The sequence below is a fragment of the Pelodiscus sinensis genome, chromosome 19, assembly GCF_049634645.1.
Source record: "Pelodiscus sinensis isolate JC-2024 chromosome 19, ASM4963464v1, whole genome shotgun sequence".
NCBI classification, from domain to species: Eukaryota; Metazoa; Chordata; order Testudines; family Trionychidae; genus Pelodiscus; species Pelodiscus sinensis.
This window is the reverse complement of record NC_134729.1, coordinates 26,754,617-26,772,889: the sequence shown is the minus strand read 5'-3', so window position 1 is coordinate 26,772,889 and position 18,273 is coordinate 26,754,617. Positions and strand designations below refer to the sequence as shown.

The window sequence follows — 18,273 nt, the reverse complement described above, 5'->3', positions numbered from 1 at the left end:
CCCATTCTATTTTTTCCTTTTCTAGCTCGTTCTCTTGACGTCTCTTTATTGTTTGTTTCCATTCCAGGTTATAATGAAGCTAGCACTGTGACAAGTAAGTTTCTTTAGAAACCAGTGTATTTTGTAATGTACTGTAGGATTTTATTGTGTAAAGATTTAGCTATGTTCTGGACCATTTTTGTCCTTGATAGAATGAAAGCTCATTAAATACTTTATATTTATCTATGCCAATAAGTTTTTTTGTAAGTATGTGCACAGTGGAAAATTGTGTTAATTTCTAATTGCTATTCACTTTTCTCCAGCTGTGATGCCTCCTACAATTCCAGCTTCAACATTTGACTCTTTCACAGTGAACTTCACCATAACTAATCTGCAGTACTCATCCCAGTTAGGAATCCAGCATTCCAAAACATTCAATGCTACAGAAACTGTCTTCACCTCTCTGGTAAGTTTGAATTGCTCCCATCGTTCCTTTTTCAGGCTTTTCGATATAATTGTTATCTCCTTGCAAAGAACTCATGAAATCTTTTTCTTTGCCAGCTTGACCTATTGATGAAAAACAGCAGCATTGGCCCTGTCTACATAGCATGCAAAGTGGTGTCTTATTGGTGAGAATAATGAGATTTTTTTCACATTCTTCCACATGATGCTGATATGTGCTAGAGATAGAGCTCTCCCTTCTCTGTGGTTATTTTTGTATTTTAACAAGAAAGCATCGATACTTCGATTTTCAGTGCATACATCTCCAGGAATGTCTATTTAGGCAGAACAGTGATAGAAATGTAGCCGTGTTAGTCTGGTGTAGCTGAAACAAAATACAGGACTATGTAGCACTTTAAAGACTAACAAGATGGTTTATTAGATGATGAGCTTTGGTGGGCCAGACCCACTTCCTCAGATCAAATAGTGGAAGAAAATAGTCACAATCATATATACCAAAGGATACAATTTAAAAAAATGAACACATATGAAAAGGACAAATCACATTTCAGAACAGAAGGGGGATGGGGGGGGGGGGGGAAGGAAGGTGAATGCCAGTGAGTTAATGATATTAGAGGTGGGGAAGGGTAGATGTCTGTGAGTTAATAGTATTGGAGGTGATAATTGGGGAAGCTATCTTTGTAATGGGTAAGATAGCTGGAGTCTTTGTTAAGTCCCCTGTGGAGAGTGTCGAATTTTAGCATGAATGCCAGTTCAGAGGATTCCCTTTCAAGTGCAGGTCGTTGAGACAGTGTCCTTTCTGGTTGAAATGACAAGCAACTGTTTTTTCTTTGTGATCCTGTCTAATGTCTGTTTTGTGGGCATTGATTCTTTGGCGAAGTGTCTGAGACGTTTGTCCAATGTACATAGCAGATGGACACTTTCGGCACATGATAGCATAGATTATATTTCTGGAGGCGCAGGAATATGTGTTCTTGATCTTATAACTCACTTGGTTAGGTCCAATAATGGTATCAGCAGAGTGAATATGTGGACAAAGCTGGCAGCGGGGTTTGTTGCAAGGGAAAGTACCAGGGTTGGTATTAGTGTGGTATGTCCTGTGGTTGTTGGTAAGAATCATCTTGAGGTTAGGTGGTTGTCTATAGGAAACTATGGGTCTGTCTCCCAGAGCTTCTTGGAGTTTAGTGTCCTGTTCCAGTATAGGCTGTAATTTATTGATAATGTGTTGGACAGGTTTAAGTTGGGAGTTATAGGTGACAAGTGGTGTTCTATTGTTGGTTTTCTTGGGTCTGTCTTGTAGTAGATGGTTTCTAGGTATTCGTTTGGCTCTTTCAATTTGCTTTTTTATTTCTCCGGGTGGGTAGTTGAGGTTTATAAATGCTTGGTAGAGATCCTGAAGTTTCTGGTCTCTGTCTGTGGGATTAGAGCAGATGCGGTTGTATCGAAGGGCTTGGCTATAGATGATGGATCGTATAGTGTGTGCTGGATGGGAGCTGGAAGCATGTAGGTAACTGTATGAGTCAGTGGGTTTTCTGTAGAGGGTGGTGTCTAATTTTCCATTGTTGATTTGTACTGTGGTGTCCAGGAAATGGATCTCTCATGTGGAATGGTCCAGGCTGAGGTTAATGGTGGGGTGTAAGTTGTTGAAATCTCTGTGTTTCATGGCCATGCGTCCAGATCATAAAGATGTCATCGATGTAGCGTAAGTAGAGAAGGGGTAAGAGGGGACGGGAGTTGAGGAAATGTTGTTCTAGGTCAGCCATAAAGATATTAGCATACTGTGGGGCCATGCGTGTACCCATGGCTGTGCTGCTGATCTGGAGGTATAAGTTGTTCTCAAACTGGAAATAATTGTGGGTGAGAACGAAGTTACATAGGTCTGCTACCAGATTGGCAGTGGTGTCCTCTGGGATAGGCAGTGGTGTCTAATTTTCCATTGCTATCATGTGCCGAAAGTGTCCGTCTGCTATGTACATTGGACAAATGTCTCAGACACTTCGCCAAAGAATCAATGCCCACAAAACAGACATTAGACAGGATCACAAAGAAAAAACAGTTGCTTGTCATTTCAACCAGAAAGGACACTGTCTCAACGACCTGCTAACCTGCATCCTACTTCAGAAGACATTCAAATCTGTACTTGAAAGGGAATCCTCTGAACTGGCATTCATGCTAAAATTTGACACTCTCCACAGGGGACTTAACAAAGACTCCAGCTATCTTACCCATTACAAAGATAGCTTCCCCAATTATCACCTCTAATACTATTAACTCACAGACATCTACCCTTCCCCACCTCTAATATCATTAACTCACTGGCATTCACCTTCCTTCCCCCCCCCCCCCCCATCCCCCTTCTGTTCTGAAATGTGATTTGTCCTTTTCATATGTGTTCATTTTTTTAAATTGTACCCTTTGGTATATATGGCTGTGACTATTTTCTTCCACTATTTGATCTGAGGAAGTGGGTATGGCCCACGAAAGCTCATCATCTAATAAACCATCTTGTTAGTCTTTAAAGTGCTGCATAATCCAGTATTTTGTTTTATTTAGGCAGAAGTTAGTTGTACTGTTTTGGCATCACTGGCTGAATTAGGAATTGCCCCACCAACAGTAGATTGACTTTTTCAGCTGTATCTCATAGGAGGATTGTAGAAGCAAATGAAGACCAATATAGCATGAGCACCAGAGAGCTCAGGACAACGACATGTTTTCTTTTCTCTAGGCCTGTGAACAATGGAGATGACACCAGAGTAGATGCCTTCTGCACCTACAGAAATGAATCGACCATGTCCAGGTTTGACAGAGTGAAGGTTTACCATGAGCTGAGCAACAAAACTAATGGAATCACCAAGTTAGGACCCTACATCCTGGACAATAACAGCCTTTATGTTAACGGTAAACACAGCTGGCTCCCTTATTGCTGTAATGATACAATCACATGGCCCAGAAAACGAATGAAAGAAATAGTGCAGAAAGAAATGATTTCAGCACGCATGAGCAGTGTTTTAAATGTGCCATTGTTTCTGTGAAAGTGCTTTGGATTCACCCTGCATACTCTCTGCCTCCAATTAAGCCATTTATCTCCACTAGCTTTAAGTTTAGATCAACACCCCTCCCCCCTTTATATTTAAATGAGAAGAAACTTGTAAGAGCTGTGAAGCGGCATTGAAAGCTGCAACTTGGTCTAACTCCAAGTAGGAATAATTTTCTTCCTGCTGAAGGCACTGAGCAGTTTTTCCAAAATGTGCCCCTCATTAGACCCTAACTGCTTTGCATTAGTGAGGGGAGATAATAAATCTGGGGTCCTGCCGTGGAACGTTTCATTTATCAAGATGTCTCTGAATCAATGTCTCTTCATTCATCACCCGCCAGCCTCTCTAATTCTAGAATTGTTCTTTCCCTTTCCAGGTTACAACGCAGCACGTCCTTTGCCAAGTACGTATCTTTCAGAGCTGAAAAGCTGTAGAGCTTTGACAAGTTAGCATGCAAGAAATTGTGGCGATACCTTTTCCTTTGCTGATATTATAAAGGACGTAGAATTAGAAGCAAGGCACATATTTTTAACAGTGCCCAACTACAAGGACTGGATAGAGATGCTTTAATCCAGTGGTTCGGAACCCATGGCCCAAGTAGCACACAGCTGCAGCCCAGCTGTGTGCTGAACACAAATTCAAAATTTGCCAATCTAGTCTGTCGGGGTGCAGGGCTGGCCGAGATGGAAACTGCATCTCGCAGCCTGCACATGGACTCACAATGGGGTAACGCTCCCCCCGCAGGGCAGAAATCCCAGAAATCAAGGGCTCGTGCCCCCGTTCAGGTCCCACCATGCTCCTTTCGAGTGGGCATGTACATTTCAGCCTGTAGAGAACCAATGGTGAATTAGCGCTGCAACACAACAAGCCCTGTGGCTGTAGAGTGCGCCCATGCCAGCAGAACAGGGCTCCCTTAGTGCGTCATTGGCAGTAGCAGATGTGTCCTTATTAGCTCGCTACTTACGACTGGCTTTGTGCTTTTCTGCAGCTGTGAGGCCAGCCACAACTCTCCCTCCTTCGGCTGCACCAGATATGGATTTCACAGTGAACTTCACCATAACCAATCTCCCTTACAACTCTAAAACAGTCAATGCCACAAACAACGTTCTGACCCTTTTGGTGAGTCTCCATTCCTCACAGCCTTCCCTTGTTCCATGATCCACAGCATTTCGTTTTGTTATTTTTTCTTATGACTTATCGGTTCAAATCCTTTTTGGCAGCTTGACCGCCTGCTCAGGAACAGCAGCATTGGCCCTGCCTACACTGGCTGCAAGGTGATGGCATTAAGGTAAGGATCCTATGGCTGGGGACTTTTTGTTACACAGCACATTGGAGATTTACTCCCTTTTTGGCCTACAAGAGGATTAGAAATAGATGTTTCCCTAGTATTTAATTAATCCCTTCCTGCTTTCAGTTCCTTTTAAAGGGTATGTCTACACTACCCTCCTAGTTCGAACTAGCGGGGTAATGTAGGCATACCGCACTTGCAAATGAAGCCCGGGATTTGAATTTCCCGGTCTTCATTTGCATAAGCGGGGAGCCGCCATTTTAAAATCCCCGCTGGCTACACGGGGTTCGAACCAGCGGGGATTTAAAAATGGCGGCTCCCCGCTTATGCAAATGAAGCCCGGGAAATTCAAATCCCGGGCTTCATTTGCAAGTGCGGTATGCCTACATTACCCCGCTAGTTCGAACTAGCGGGGTAGTGTAGACATACCCAAAGTTAGTGGATTCTGTTAACCTTATTAGGCCATAAACAAAGTTAAATCCCTTTGGGATCCCTTAAAGTTGCTTTTTATTAAGAAGCCTGCTTCTGATCTTGCTTATAATGCCATTGATGCCAATGGAATTACTCCTAAGTTACACCCTCTGTAGTGAGATCAAAACCAGGGCGCTGTGTTTGAAAGTAAAGGTACACAGAAATACTACTGGAGCTTTCCCCAGTCCCTGCGTAACGTTAGGCCAGGTTCTGATTCCAGTCAGGGGCGGCTATAGGGCAGGGTGAGCGGGGCGGCCGCCCCGGGCCCCGCGCTTCAAGAAGCCCCGTGCATGCGCCATGTCAAAGGGGGGGCCCCGTGAAATTGTGCCGCCCTGGGCCCCGCAAAATCGTCATCTGCCCCTGATTCCAGTGACTTGGGTGTAACTCCGCTCACGTGAATGGAGTTTACAACCAGGTCATTGGGAGCAGTTAGCTTTGGAGGAGATTCATTATGGACCACAGAGTTATTGCCCTAGGTGTACATCGCAGCATGAGCTCTGCTCTGAGCTCCGACACCGGCGTTCTTTCTTTCTTGTCGTCCTCACGTGGCTTGTGTTGCATTTCAATGAGAAGTGCAATTACAGCAAACCTCTGGTAGAATGGGACCTGCGTACTGTAATGCACATAGCTGTCCTTCCTGCCTGCACATCTGTAAGCAAGTGTACGCTTTCCTAGGCCTCTGAAGAATCAAGATGGCACTGGCATGGATGCAATCTGCACCTACCGAAACGAGTCTGCAGCTCCCACGTTTGATAGAGTGAAGCTTTATCATGAGCTCAGCAGCATGACAAATGGCACCACCACACTAGGACCCTACAGGCTGGATAACTCCAGCCTCTACGTTAACGGTAACTCGCTGCTCTCCTTTGCACAGGGATGAAAGGAGTTGAGTCACTAGTGGAGCATAGCTCGATCATGGAAACGTCCCTAAAGACATACTAGCAATAACAAGCCAGTCTGCCAAGCACCGTGAAGGCTGGAGGTGCTTAGTGACACAAGGCAAAGGAGCTCTACCACCAGGCTGGTGGGCCACTGAGATATTTTGCATTTTTCTCAGCTGAATAATGGGGCAGAACATAAAGCAGAAGTCAGCTGTGATCCTCTCCCTGGTGTCTTACACAGTCCCATGGCCCCGTTCTCAGGTCCTGCACCAGGACTGGGCTCAACTTAATTGCATAGAGCCCACTCACACAAGACAGAGTCCAAGCAGGATTGATGCAGCCAGAAGTTTTATGCTCTCCCCTCGGCACAGGAGTGACTGTCACTCGCTGCGCTTTAGAGCCAACAGAGCACGTCCATGAAACAAACACAGTGCATGTGTGCGCCCTCGTAGTGTACACATGGAGCAAGACCGTCCCCTGATGAGCACTATTGGGTAATAAATGTGCATACAGGGTCTGTCATGTGTCAGGCACATTCTGACATTTTCTGGGGGCTCGAGCCGGTTCTATGTGAGATGGACCCCAAGATATCCCTGGTTACTGCCAGGCCTACCCGGCACAAGGGTTACACAAGCAAATGAGATTTTAGGTTTCCCTAAGCTTCCCAACCTGCTTACTCAATATTGTCCCTTTTCTCTCCTCAGGCTACAATGAACCATACCCTGGGCCAAGTAAGTATCTTTAAATATCAATGGGCATTGAAGCAGTTGAGAGGGTGTTGGGCTTCGTCTAGCTAATGACAGACTGGCTGGAGTAAGCTAAAGACATTGCTGTCCACACAACCTGTGACAAGAAAAGGATGAAGGAGTCCTGTTTGGGAACCAGGGAACGTAGGTGTCCTGGGACATCTGCCGGGCCAGTAGATTTCTCGTTTAGTGTTTCCTTTAGGCAGGAGATGCAGTTTCTGTTTTCGGGCAATAATGTGACACCTTGTTTATTTCAGTTGTGACCCCAGCTACACAAATGCCACCACTAACAACAGAGCACTTTACCCTGAACATCACTGTAACCAACCTCCGATTCACTACAGATCTGGGGATGCCAGGGTCCCCCAAATTCACTTCGACGGAGAAAGTCATGCTTCATTATGTGAGTCTGCCTGAGCCATGTCCTGCCCGGAGTGGGGCTGTTTGATAGCTCGCATGCCTCTTCCTCCACAAGGCATGTTGATGCAACTTTTTTTCTTCTCTAGATCAATCCTCTACTCAAAAACAGCCGCATTGGCCCAGACTATATTGGCTGCAGGGTGATAGCATTCCGGTAAGAGTCATGGCGGGGGGGGGGGGGGGGGGGGGTTCAGTGAAAGGCTTCCCACTTTCAGTTCTCTGAAGTGTTTATATTCAACATATTAACTTCTCCATGCGCCGATGTATTTCCTTTTTCAGAACTTTTGCTTTACATTGTGTATGTTTCAACAAAGCTTGCTTTATCTGTGTGGTGCCATTCAAATTCGTCTTCCTCTTCTTTGGAACCTGCAGAATGGTTTCCTCGGATGCTTTGTTTGATCAAATATTAGAAATGAATCTAAGAACATTAATGACCAACTGAAATGTCATGACACATATCGGATTTCCCAGGTCACTGAAGAACAGGGACGACACAGGAGTGGATGCCGTCTGCAGCTACAGAAACCACCTCACATCTCCCAGGTTTGGCAGAGAAAAGGTTTACCATGAGCTGAGCAATATGACAAAGAACATCACCCAGTTAGGACTCTACACTCTGGACAACACGAGCCTCTATGTCAATGGTAATCAAGTGTTGTTGGTTTTTCCTTGCGCTACCGGGAAATATTTGCATGGCTCCTTGTTTTGATGTAGACCATCTTGAGATGGGAATTGAAAGTTAAATATCCTCCAAAAATAGACAACCAAAATTGGAATCCACATAGTTAAATAATCCAATAAATACCCATGAGTTTTAAAGCCTTTAATAACGAAAGATAAGTGACTTCGTCTAGCAGCTCTGCGTTTGCTTGGTGCATGGAGACATGCCAGGGACATGCAAGCAGAGGAAGAAATGCTGTGGGTGACTCTGTAGGTGGTATTCCTTCCCAGTCAAGATTGGACAAGGCCTCAGATCAGCAAAATATCTCAACATGGGCTTAGTTCCAGTCTTATTGGCAAAGCATTTCAGCATTTGCATAACCTTATGCACATACTTAACTCACGATGAAGTGTGGGCCTGAAGATAAACATGAGCGTAACCGCTTTGGTGAATAGGAAAAGGCTGCTAGAGGCTGCATCTTGGCTCTAAAGCTGGAGCGGGAGAGGTGCTGGCCATGTGGAAGGAGACCCTAAGCGCCCCAACATGACATTACAGGGCTCTGTGCTGATGGGGGTAAAATCGAATTCAGGACCCGGGGATCCTACATCACTTTTCAAAGGAGGAGGCCTCTTAATGTGATATGATAGGGGTTTCCAAGAATCTAAAAGGGTGTTATAAGGAGGAGGGAGAAAATTGTTCTCCTTGGCCTCTGAGGATAGAGCAAACAGCAATGGGCTTAAACTGTAGCAAGGGAGGTTTAGGTTGGACACGAGGAAAAACTTCCCGCCTGTCAGGGTGGTTAAACACTGGAATAAATTGCCTAGAGGGGTTGTGGAATCTCCATCACTGGAGATATTCAAGAGCAGGTTGGACAGACACCTGTCAGGGAGGATCTAGACAGTGCTTGGTCCTGCCGTGAGGGCAGAGGACTGGACCTGATGACTTCTCAAGGTCCCTTCCAGTTCTATTGTTCTATGATTCTATGATTAACATTAGAGGCTTTGATGCAGTTCTTGTGTAGGTACTTACATTTCCTTTGGCAGGTTAAAACATTATTGTCTGCTGGCTCCATTTTGATGAAGAGTTTTGGAATCCTTCAGAAGGACAACCACTCTATCAATGTGCTATTGCTGTTAGTTTAGTATTGGTCTTGTTGTGATGGAATGCACCCCTATATCCATACCCTACACACTATTGTTACAAAATATGTCTGGTAAGGTGTCATTTAAAAGCTAATAACTTGCTGGTCAATCTTCTCATGCTACAACACACGTAGCAACCCTGCCTGTGAAGTTATAAAATTCCTCTGTATGATGTTATTAGCCTCTGTTCCAAACCCAGAGTCCTATGAGGCAGAAGTCATCAAACGGGTCTGTCCTGAACAAAGGAACGTGCATTAGCCTTAATTTGAATGTAAACAGTAAACAGAGTTATGAGGCAGAACGGGGGCAGGGAGGGAACCTGCACGTGAGCATACACATGTGAAAAAACTCACCAGGAAGCAGCCTTCCACACTAGACACACCATCTTCTTGTTCTCAGAGAGAAATGGTTTTCAAAATGGAGGCAAACTTCCAAAAGGAGAGCCACTGACCTCAAGTGTCTCTCCTTGTCCATCTCCCACTTTGTACCTCAGAAGACAAAAGAAAACAGTCGCAAGACTTTCGGGGAAGGGTCCTGCCCTGATACGTTTGGTCCATAAGGCTGTGAGAAGGATGGGGGGTGGGGACGGGTCTTTGAATCAAGTGTAGTTTGTTAAGTTAGGCAGTAGGAAGTATTTTACCTTTATTTTTCTTGTAGCCATTTCTAACGTGTAGGCATCATTGCTTGTGCTCATTTAAGATCTTTCTCTTTGTGGTGATAGAAGATTGAATTGCTTGTTAATTAAAACGAATCCAGCGTAGTTAAGTTAAATTGTCTGGGTAACTTCGTTTCAGGTAGCAAATTGTTCTTTGTTGTTGCTTTAAAGGTCCAATAGACCTAACACCTCTGGATGGTCCAAGAGAGGGCTGGATAATACAGAGTGTATATTTGAGTGGGGCTGGGGGGAATCCAGGCCTGGCAGTGTGTCGGGATCACCTTGCTGGATAACCAAGATTGGTAAATGCCTGTGCGTGGCTGGCGTGTTGCAGTTACACTGACACTGAAATATGCAAGGTGTGACTTGCATGATGCAAGGCTGTTTGTGAGTAGCCCAGGTTGGAGCTACTGCAGGAAAGGACTGTAAGGCACCCATAGGTTCACGGTAGGGGTAAGACTGATTCGGATTGCCCCCTGGTATGTCACAGTGGGGTTATAGCAATTCCACTTCCACTCAAATTCTGGAAAAACTCTCATTTCAGCATCGATTCTTTACTCACTATCTTCCTGGCCCTCTTTCCTAATGCCTGTCCCTTTCTTTTCCAGGTTACAATGAACCACTTACTCTCCCATGTAAGTATTCTTCAGAGGAGACTTGTTAAAATCACTGAAAGAGTGATGTTTTCAAGGACTTAGTAAAATCAAATTGTGCACAAAATCAAGCACTGCTATTGCACTGCCCATTAAATCACTAAGGAGACCAACATCCCTGGAAACAACTCATGTCATGTAGAGTGTATCTGTTTCAGCTGACAGAGTCTTTCCTGCTGTGTCTTAAGGGAATTTTATTCTTTCCTATTTCAGCTGCAAAACCATCCACCACACAAAGCCCACTACCAGCCACGGAGCTTTTCACACTGAACTTCACATTAACCAACCTCCAATACACCCCAGATCTAGGGAATCCTGGTTCTCCCAAATTCACCTCGACACAGAAAATAATGCTTCATTATGTAAGTCTGGCTCAGTCACTCCATGCTTCCCAATTTATAGATCTCTCGCTTCTCTCTTTCTCTCAATGAGTCACTTACAAACCCCTTTCTCTGATAGATGGATTCTCTGCTCACAAACAGCAGCATTGGCCCTGCCTATACAGACTGCAAAATAATGGCATTTAGGTAAGAATGGTTTTATGTACATTGAATTGACAGGCTAATAACTGATGGGCTGCGTCTAGACTGGTATGATTTTCCGCAAATGCTTTTAATGGAAAAGTTTTTCCGTTAAAAGCATTTGTGGAAAAAATCGTCTGGATTGGCACGGATACTTTTGCGCAAAAGCACTTTTTGCAGAAAAGCATCTGTGCCAATCTAGACGCAGTTTTGCGCAAGAAAGCCCCGATCGCCATTTTCGCCATCGGGGCTTTTTTGCTCAAAATGGTTCTCAGCTGTCTACACTGGCCCTCTTGCGCAAAAGCATTTGGGCAAAAGGGCTTTTTCCCAGACAGGAGAGTCATTGTATTTGCGGAAGAACACTGACAATCTTACATTAGATCGCCACTGTGCTTACGCAAATTCAAAGCGGACAGTGTAGACAGCTGACAAGTTTTTCGCAAAAGCGGCCACTTTTGCAGAAAAACTTGTCAGTCTAGATGCAGCCATGATGTATAGTTCCTCTCCCTTTGCCTTATTATTTATAATAGCCATGTATCTAAGTACCACCAATGTCAGGTATGTACCATGCAACACCTAAATAGTATTGAGCATAGCTGCCTTCCAAGAAGTTGACCTGCGTTTGTTTCCCAGCCAATGAAAAGGGGGAAGACCACACCCAATGTCCTCGGAGAGGTTTTTAGGGAGGTTGTGTAATCTCCACCTCTGGAGGTATTTAAGAGCAGGTTAGATAGACATCTATCAGGGATGGTCTAGATGGTGCTTGGTCCTGCCATGAGGGCAGGGGAATTAGACTTGATGACCTCTCGAGGTCCCTTCCAGGATTCTAGGATTCGAAACACCTGGAAAGACACTAAAAATTTCTCTGTGCTCTTAGATGCTCTTTGTTTCATACACTTGATTTCATCATGTGATATTTCATTGAGCTACTTTTATCTCCATATTCAAACAGCTATCCTGTCCTTAGGGATAGGGTGGCTTGAGGTAGTTTTTTTTACTGTCATATTTAAGCAATGAACACAGATATTGGCACTAACAGAAACATTCCTAATCTCTTACTTCCTAGGTCGGTGATGAACAGGGACGACACGGGAGTAGACGCCGTCTGCAGCTACAGGAATGACCCCACAGCACCCACGTTTGACAGAGTGAAGGTTTACCGTGAGCTGAGCAGCATGACGAAGAACATCACCCAGTTAGGACCCTACAACCTAGACAAGAAGAGTCTCTATGTCAATGGTAAATGGATGATGGTCTGACACCTCCAGCAAAAAATATATAGTACAACAAGTTCTCTTCCCACAGCAGAGAAGCCAGGCCAGAATCTAGTCAAATATTTGTGAGCTCGGTACTTGGCACCCCATAGAAACACACCTCTATGGGAGTGATGGCCACGATACAAGGATGGAAAATAAAGGGAAGTGAGGACTGACCAGCTCAGTTGGGCCTCAAACTCCCAATCATCAGGGCCCTAAAACATGACCTTAACTTTCAGCACAGAAGCATCCCATTAACATTTATGGAATAACTTGTGCTTAAAGATAAGCATGAGCTAAAGGGCTTTGCTGAATCGTGGCCTTATTCAAGATCATGGGTAAAATGTTCCAAACACCTACTTCGGTTAGGAGATTGATTCCCAGGGATTTTCTGGGTGTAGGCTACTGAGGCCTAAAGGCCCTTCCAAAATATCGATGTTTTGTCCCATTTTCCAATGGACGTGGTGACGTGGGAGACAACACCCCAGTGGGATTTAGTCTCCCAGCTCACTACGGTATTTCTGAGCATTTTATCCCAGTGGTGCACTGGTATCTCCCCCTTGCAGTTCCTTGTGATTATGGAAAAACACACCTCTTGGTAATCAACGGGGTTCCTTACTTCATAGCGACACTTTGCAGCACTTGGCCTGTGGGGGTACATTCCTGAGTTATCTCTTCAATTCGTACACTCTCATCCACAGCCCCTTTTCTGAATGATAATCTCTGTTCCTTTCCAGGATACAACGAAGCCCTTCTTGAGCCAAGTAAGTGATTTATTAAATTAATTCATGTGAAAGCTATCACAGGGCTTGTCAACTCTGGAGAATTAGTGGGCAAGGAATTCTTGAGAGCACTGGATGAGTGTAGAGCCGTATTAGGATAGAGGGTGGCTGTGAAGATGAAGTATCAGAGGGGTAGCCGTGTCAGTCTGAATCTGCAAAAGCGACGAGGAGTCCTGTGGCACCTTATAGACTAACTGAAGTGTTGGATCATAAGCTTTCGTGGGCAAAGACCCACTTCGTCACATGCATGCATATGAAGATGAAGAAGGCTTCTTAGGTCGTTCAATTACGATTCTTTATCTCGTTCCTTACAGCTCTGAGTCCAACTATCCCACAAAATCCAACCGATGCGCATTTCTCACTGAACTTCACCTTAACCAACCTCCGCTACACTCCAGACCTGGCGATTCCTGGATCCCCCAAATTCAATTCGACAGAGAAAATAATGCTCTATTATGTAAGTCTAACAGGGACACAACCTGCCCAGGCTATTTCATTTACTGGCTCTTGTGCTCTGCCTCTGTGCCCTCTCCCTTCGCCACCCCTCCTGTTCCCCCCACGTGTTACTCAGGAAATGATCTTTTCATTGACAGATTGATCCTCTGGTCAGAAACAGCAGCATTGGCCCTGACTTCTCAGGATGCAAAGTGATGGCCTTTAGGTAAGGAACAGATTCTTCTTCAAATACATTACAGTGTAGGGCTTTATACACATTGGATTGCCAGGCTAATAGCCAAAATTGTATAGTTCCTTTCCCTGTACCGTAATACTTAGAATATCCATGTATCAAACTTCCCGCAACATCTGGCATTTATAATGCAACTCTGTAGGACGTGGAAAGACAGTGAAAGCTGCTCTGTGCTCTTAGATGGTCTCCGTTTCATACACTTGACTTCATACCGTGATATTTCAGTTAGCTCCTCTTACTTCCACATTCACACAACTATCTGTCCCCTGGGTAGGGGGACTTGAGTTAGTTCTTTTTACCATCATATATAAGGAACAAAGACAGAGAGTGACACTGACACAAACCTTCCTAACCTCTTACTTCCTAGGTCGGTGATGAACAGGGACGACACGGGAATAGACGCCGTCTGCAGCTACAGGAATGACCCTACAGCGCCCAGGTTTGACAGAGTGAAGGTTTACCGTGAGCTGAGCAGCATGATGAAGAACATCACCACGTTAGGACCCTACAACCTGGACAAGAAGAGCCTCTTTGTCAACGGTACGTGGCCGATGGTCTGGCACCTCCGGGCAATGCTCACGGAACACGTGAATGCCAAAGACATTCCCATAGCAGAGCAGCCAGGCCAGACCAGAGTAAAGTATTTGTGAGCTCGGAGGACAGCTGATTTCCTGGCACCCCATGGAAACACGCTTCCATTAGAGAGATGGCCACCATACTAGGACAAGATAAATTCCCAAGGAGATGGATAGGGGACATGGAAAACAAAGGGAAGTGAGAGCTGGAGGGCTCAGTTGGGCCTTAGGCTCCCATTCATCCGGCACTGAAGCATGACCTTAATTTTCAGCACAGAAGTTTCCCATTAACGTTTATGGAATAGCTTGAGCTTAAAGACAAGCATGAGCAAAAGGGCTTTGCTGAATCGTGGCCTTATTTAGTGTAATGAGTAAAAAGTTCTAAACACCTATCTCAGTTAGGAGATTGAATCCCAAGGATTCTGAGGTCTAAAGGCCCTTCCAAATATCGACATTTTGTCCCATTTTCTAATGGATGTGGGAGACAACACCCCAGTGGGATTTAGTCTCCCAGCTCACTACGGTATTTCTGATTATATTATCCCAGTGGTGCACTGGTATCTCCTCCTCGCAGTTCCTTGTGATTATGGAAAAACGCACCTCTTGGTAATCAACGGGGTTCCTTACTTCATAGCGACACTTTGCTGCACTTGGCCTGTGGGGGTACATTCCCGAGTTATCTCTTCAATTCGTATACTCTCATCCACGGCCCCTTTTCTGAATGATAATCTCTGTTCCTTTCCAGGATACAATGAAGCCCTTCTTGAGCCAAGTAAGTGATTTATTAAATTAATTCATGTGAAAGCTATCACAGGGCTTGTCAACTCTGGAGAATTAGTGGGCAAGGAATTCTTGAGAGCACTGGATGAGTGTTGAGCCGTATTAGGATAGAGGGTGACCATGAAGATGAAGAAGGCTTTTTAGGTCGTTCAATTACGATTCTTTCTCTCGGTCCTTACAGCTCTGAGTCCAACTATCCCACAAAGTGCAACCGATGTGCATTTCTCACTGAACTTCACCTTAACCAACCTCCGCTACACTCCAGACCTGGCGATTCCTGGATCCCCCAAATTCAATTCGACAGAGAAAATAATGCTCTATTATGTAAGTCTAACAGGGACACAACCTGCCCGGCCTATTTCATTTACTGGCTCTTGTGCTCTGCCTCTGTGCCCTCTCCCTTCGCCACCCCTCCTGTTCCCCCCACGTGTTACTCAGGAAATGATCTTTTCATTGACAGATTGATCCTCTGGTCAGAAACAGCAGCATTGGCCCTGACTTCTCAGGATGCAAAGTGATGGCCTTTAGGTAAGGAACAGATTCTTCTTCAAGTACATTACAGTGTAGGGCTTTATACACATTGGATTGCCAGGCTAATAGCTAATATTGTATAGTTCCTTTCCCTGTACCGTAATACTTAGAATATCCATGTATCAAACTTCCTGCAACATCTGGCATTTATAATGCAACTCTGTAGGACGTGGGAAGACAGTGAAAGCTGCTCTGTGCTCTTAGATGGTCTCCGTTTCATACACTTGACTTCATACTGTGATATTTCAGTTAGCTACTTTTACTTCCACATTCACACAACTATCTGTCCCCTGGGTAGGGGGACTTGAGTTAGTTCTTTTTACCATCATATATAAGGAACAAAGACAGAGAGTGACACTGACACAAACCTTCCTAACCTCTTACTTCCTAGGTCGGTGATGAACAGGGACGACACGGGAATAGATGCCGTCTGCAGCTACAGGAATGACCCCACAGCGCCCAGGTTTGACAGAGTGAAGGTTTACCGTGAGCTGAGCAGCATGATGAAGAACATCACCAAGTTAGGACCCTACAACCTGGACAAGAAGAGCCTCTATGTCAACGGTACGTGGCCGATGGTCTGACACCTCCGGGCAATGCTCACGGAACACGTGAATGCCAAAGATGAAAGGCCTAAAAAATATACAGCACAACAATGACATTCTCATAGCAGAGCAGCCAGGCCAGACCAGAGTAAAGTATTTGTGAGCTCGGAGGACAGCTGTTTTCCTTGCACCCCATGGAAACACGCTTCCATTAGAGAGATGGCCACCATACTAGGACAAGATAAATTCCCAAGGAGATGGATAGAGGACATGGAAAACAAAGGGAAGTGAGAGCTGGAGGGCTCAGTTGGGCCTTAGGCTCCCATTCATCCGGCACTGAAGCATGACCTTAATTTTCAGCACAGAAGTTTCCCATTAATGTTTATGGAATAGCTATGAGCAAAAGGGCTTTGCTGAATCGTGGCCTTATTAGTGTAATGGGTAAAAAGTTCTAAACACCTATCTCAGTTAGGAGATTGAGTCCCAAGGATTCTGAGGTCTAAAGGCCCTTCCAAATATCGACGTTTTGTCCCATTTTCCAATGGATGTGGGAGACAACACCTCAGTGGGATTTAGTCTCCCAGCTCACTACGGTATTTCTGATTATATTATCCCAGTGGTGCACTGGTATCTCCTCCTCGCAGTTCCTTGTGATTATGGAAAAACGCACCTCTTGGTAATCAACGGGGTTCCTTACTTCATAGCGACACTTTGCTGCACTTGGCCTGTGGGTGTACATTCCCGAGTTATCTCTTCAATTCGTATACTCTCATCCACGGCCCCTTTTCTGAATGATAATCTCTGTTCCTTTCCAGGATACAACGAAGCCCTTCTTGAGCCAAGTAAGTGATTTATTAAATTAATTCATGTGAAAGCTATCACAGGGCTTGTCAACTCTGGAGAATTAGTGGGCAAGGAATTCTTGAGAGCTCTGGATGAGTGTTGAGCCGTATTAGGATAGAGGGTGGCTGTGAAGATGAAGTATCAGAGGGGTAGCCGTGTCAGTCTGAATCTGCAAAAGTGGCGAGGAGTCCTGTGGCACCTTATAGACTAACTGAAGTGTTGGAGCATAAGCTTTCGTGGGCAAAGACCCACTTCGTCACATGCATTCATATGAAGATGAAGAAGGCTTTTTAGGTCGTTCAATTACGATTCTTTATCTTGTTCCTTACAGCTCTGAGTCCAACTATCCCACAAAATCCAACCGATGCACATTTCTCACTGAACTTCACCTTAACCAACCTCCACTACACTCCAGACCTGGCGATTCCTGGATCCCCCAAATTCAATTCGACAGAGAAAATAATGCTCTATTATGTAAGTCTAACAGGGACACAACCTGCCCAGGCTATTTCATTTACTGGCTCTTGTGCTCTGCCTCTGTGCCCTCTCCCTCGACTCAGGAAATGATCTTCTCTTTGACAGATTAATCCTCTGATCAAAAACAGCAGCATTGGCCCTGCCTTCTCGGGATGCAAAGTGATGGCCTTTAGGTAAGGGATCTGGTGTGAGGCTGTTTCTCTTGTTCTCTCAGACACTGGTTGGTCCAGGTCTTTATAACCCACATGTTCCCCCTATGTTCGATCTGCCTGTGCAGCCTTAAGTCTTCATTTGTCCTCCCCTGTCTCTCTCATGCCAATGTTCTCATTGAATTTGGAAAGTCGGTCAAAATCACCCCGTCAATCTTCATGATTTCATTTAGCACTGGCTCTGTGGATCCAAACCCTGAGACTCTGCAATGATTGATTTTATCTCTGACTCCCAACGTCAGCTTCTGCAGTAACAAAGACGGCCGGGGATTTTGTGTCCATGTCAGCCAAGTCTCAAAGCTCCCGTGTGATTCTATAGGTCTGTGAATAACAAGGATGACACCGGAATCGACGCCATCTGCAGCTACAAAACCAGCCCCCCCGTCACCCTGCTTGACAGAGTTAAGCTTTATCATGAGCTGAGCGGCATGAGCATGGGCACCACCAAGCTGGGAGCATACACCATGGAGAAGAACAGCCTTTATGTGAACGGTAAGCCTCCAGAGAGAACATCAAGCTTTAATAGGTCCCCTAGAGGCTTTAATTGATGCTGTCACTTCCCTGGGGCTCGAGCTCTAGTGGCGCACGATGAAATTCCCCTTCTGTTGACCATTTCCAGTTTCTGGCTTTGGCACCAGGACGAAGCCAGTCCAGCCTGTCGGGAGACTCTTCC

General features: G+C 45.1%; 1 protein-coding gene across 1 annotated transcript in view; it reads left to right on the top strand.

The window, feature by feature from the left end:
- Positions 1 to 18,273, top strand: part of MUC16 (mucin 16, cell surface associated) — a 129,141-nt gene that overhangs the window by 102,323 nt on the left and 8,545 nt on the right. The window contains exons 125-152 of the mRNA XM_075903397.1: positions 68 to 94; positions 303 to 445; positions 541 to 608; positions 3,167 to 3,339; positions 3,853 to 3,879; positions 4,465 to 4,595; positions 4,697 to 4,764; positions 5,911 to 6,083; positions 6,821 to 6,847; positions 7,120 to 7,265; positions 7,369 to 7,436; positions 7,754 to 7,926; positions 10,349 to 10,375; positions 10,607 to 10,755; positions 10,853 to 10,920; positions 11,981 to 12,153; positions 12,908 to 12,934; positions 13,267 to 13,409; positions 13,546 to 13,613; positions 14,008 to 14,180; positions 14,961 to 14,987; positions 15,177 to 15,319; positions 15,456 to 15,523; positions 15,918 to 16,090; positions 16,887 to 16,913; positions 17,246 to 17,388; positions 17,497 to 17,564; positions 17,920 to 18,092. Coding sequence (XP_075759512.1) covers positions 68 to 94; positions 303 to 445; positions 541 to 608; positions 3,167 to 3,339; positions 3,853 to 3,879; positions 4,465 to 4,595; positions 4,697 to 4,764; positions 5,911 to 6,083; positions 6,821 to 6,847; positions 7,120 to 7,265; positions 7,369 to 7,436; positions 7,754 to 7,926; positions 10,349 to 10,375; positions 10,607 to 10,755; positions 10,853 to 10,920; positions 11,981 to 12,153; positions 12,908 to 12,934; positions 13,267 to 13,409; positions 13,546 to 13,613; positions 14,008 to 14,180; positions 14,961 to 14,987; positions 15,177 to 15,319; positions 15,456 to 15,523; positions 15,918 to 16,090; positions 16,887 to 16,913; positions 17,246 to 17,388; positions 17,497 to 17,564; positions 17,920 to 18,092 — 2,874 coding nt within the window. The remainder of the gene's footprint in view (positions 1 to 67; positions 95 to 302; positions 446 to 540; positions 609 to 3,166; positions 3,340 to 3,852; positions 3,880 to 4,464; positions 4,596 to 4,696; positions 4,765 to 5,910; positions 6,084 to 6,820; positions 6,848 to 7,119; positions 7,266 to 7,368; positions 7,437 to 7,753; positions 7,927 to 10,348; positions 10,376 to 10,606; positions 10,756 to 10,852; positions 10,921 to 11,980; positions 12,154 to 12,907; positions 12,935 to 13,266; positions 13,410 to 13,545; positions 13,614 to 14,007; positions 14,181 to 14,960; positions 14,988 to 15,176; positions 15,320 to 15,455; positions 15,524 to 15,917; positions 16,091 to 16,886; positions 16,914 to 17,245; positions 17,389 to 17,496; positions 17,565 to 17,919; positions 18,093 to 18,273) is intronic.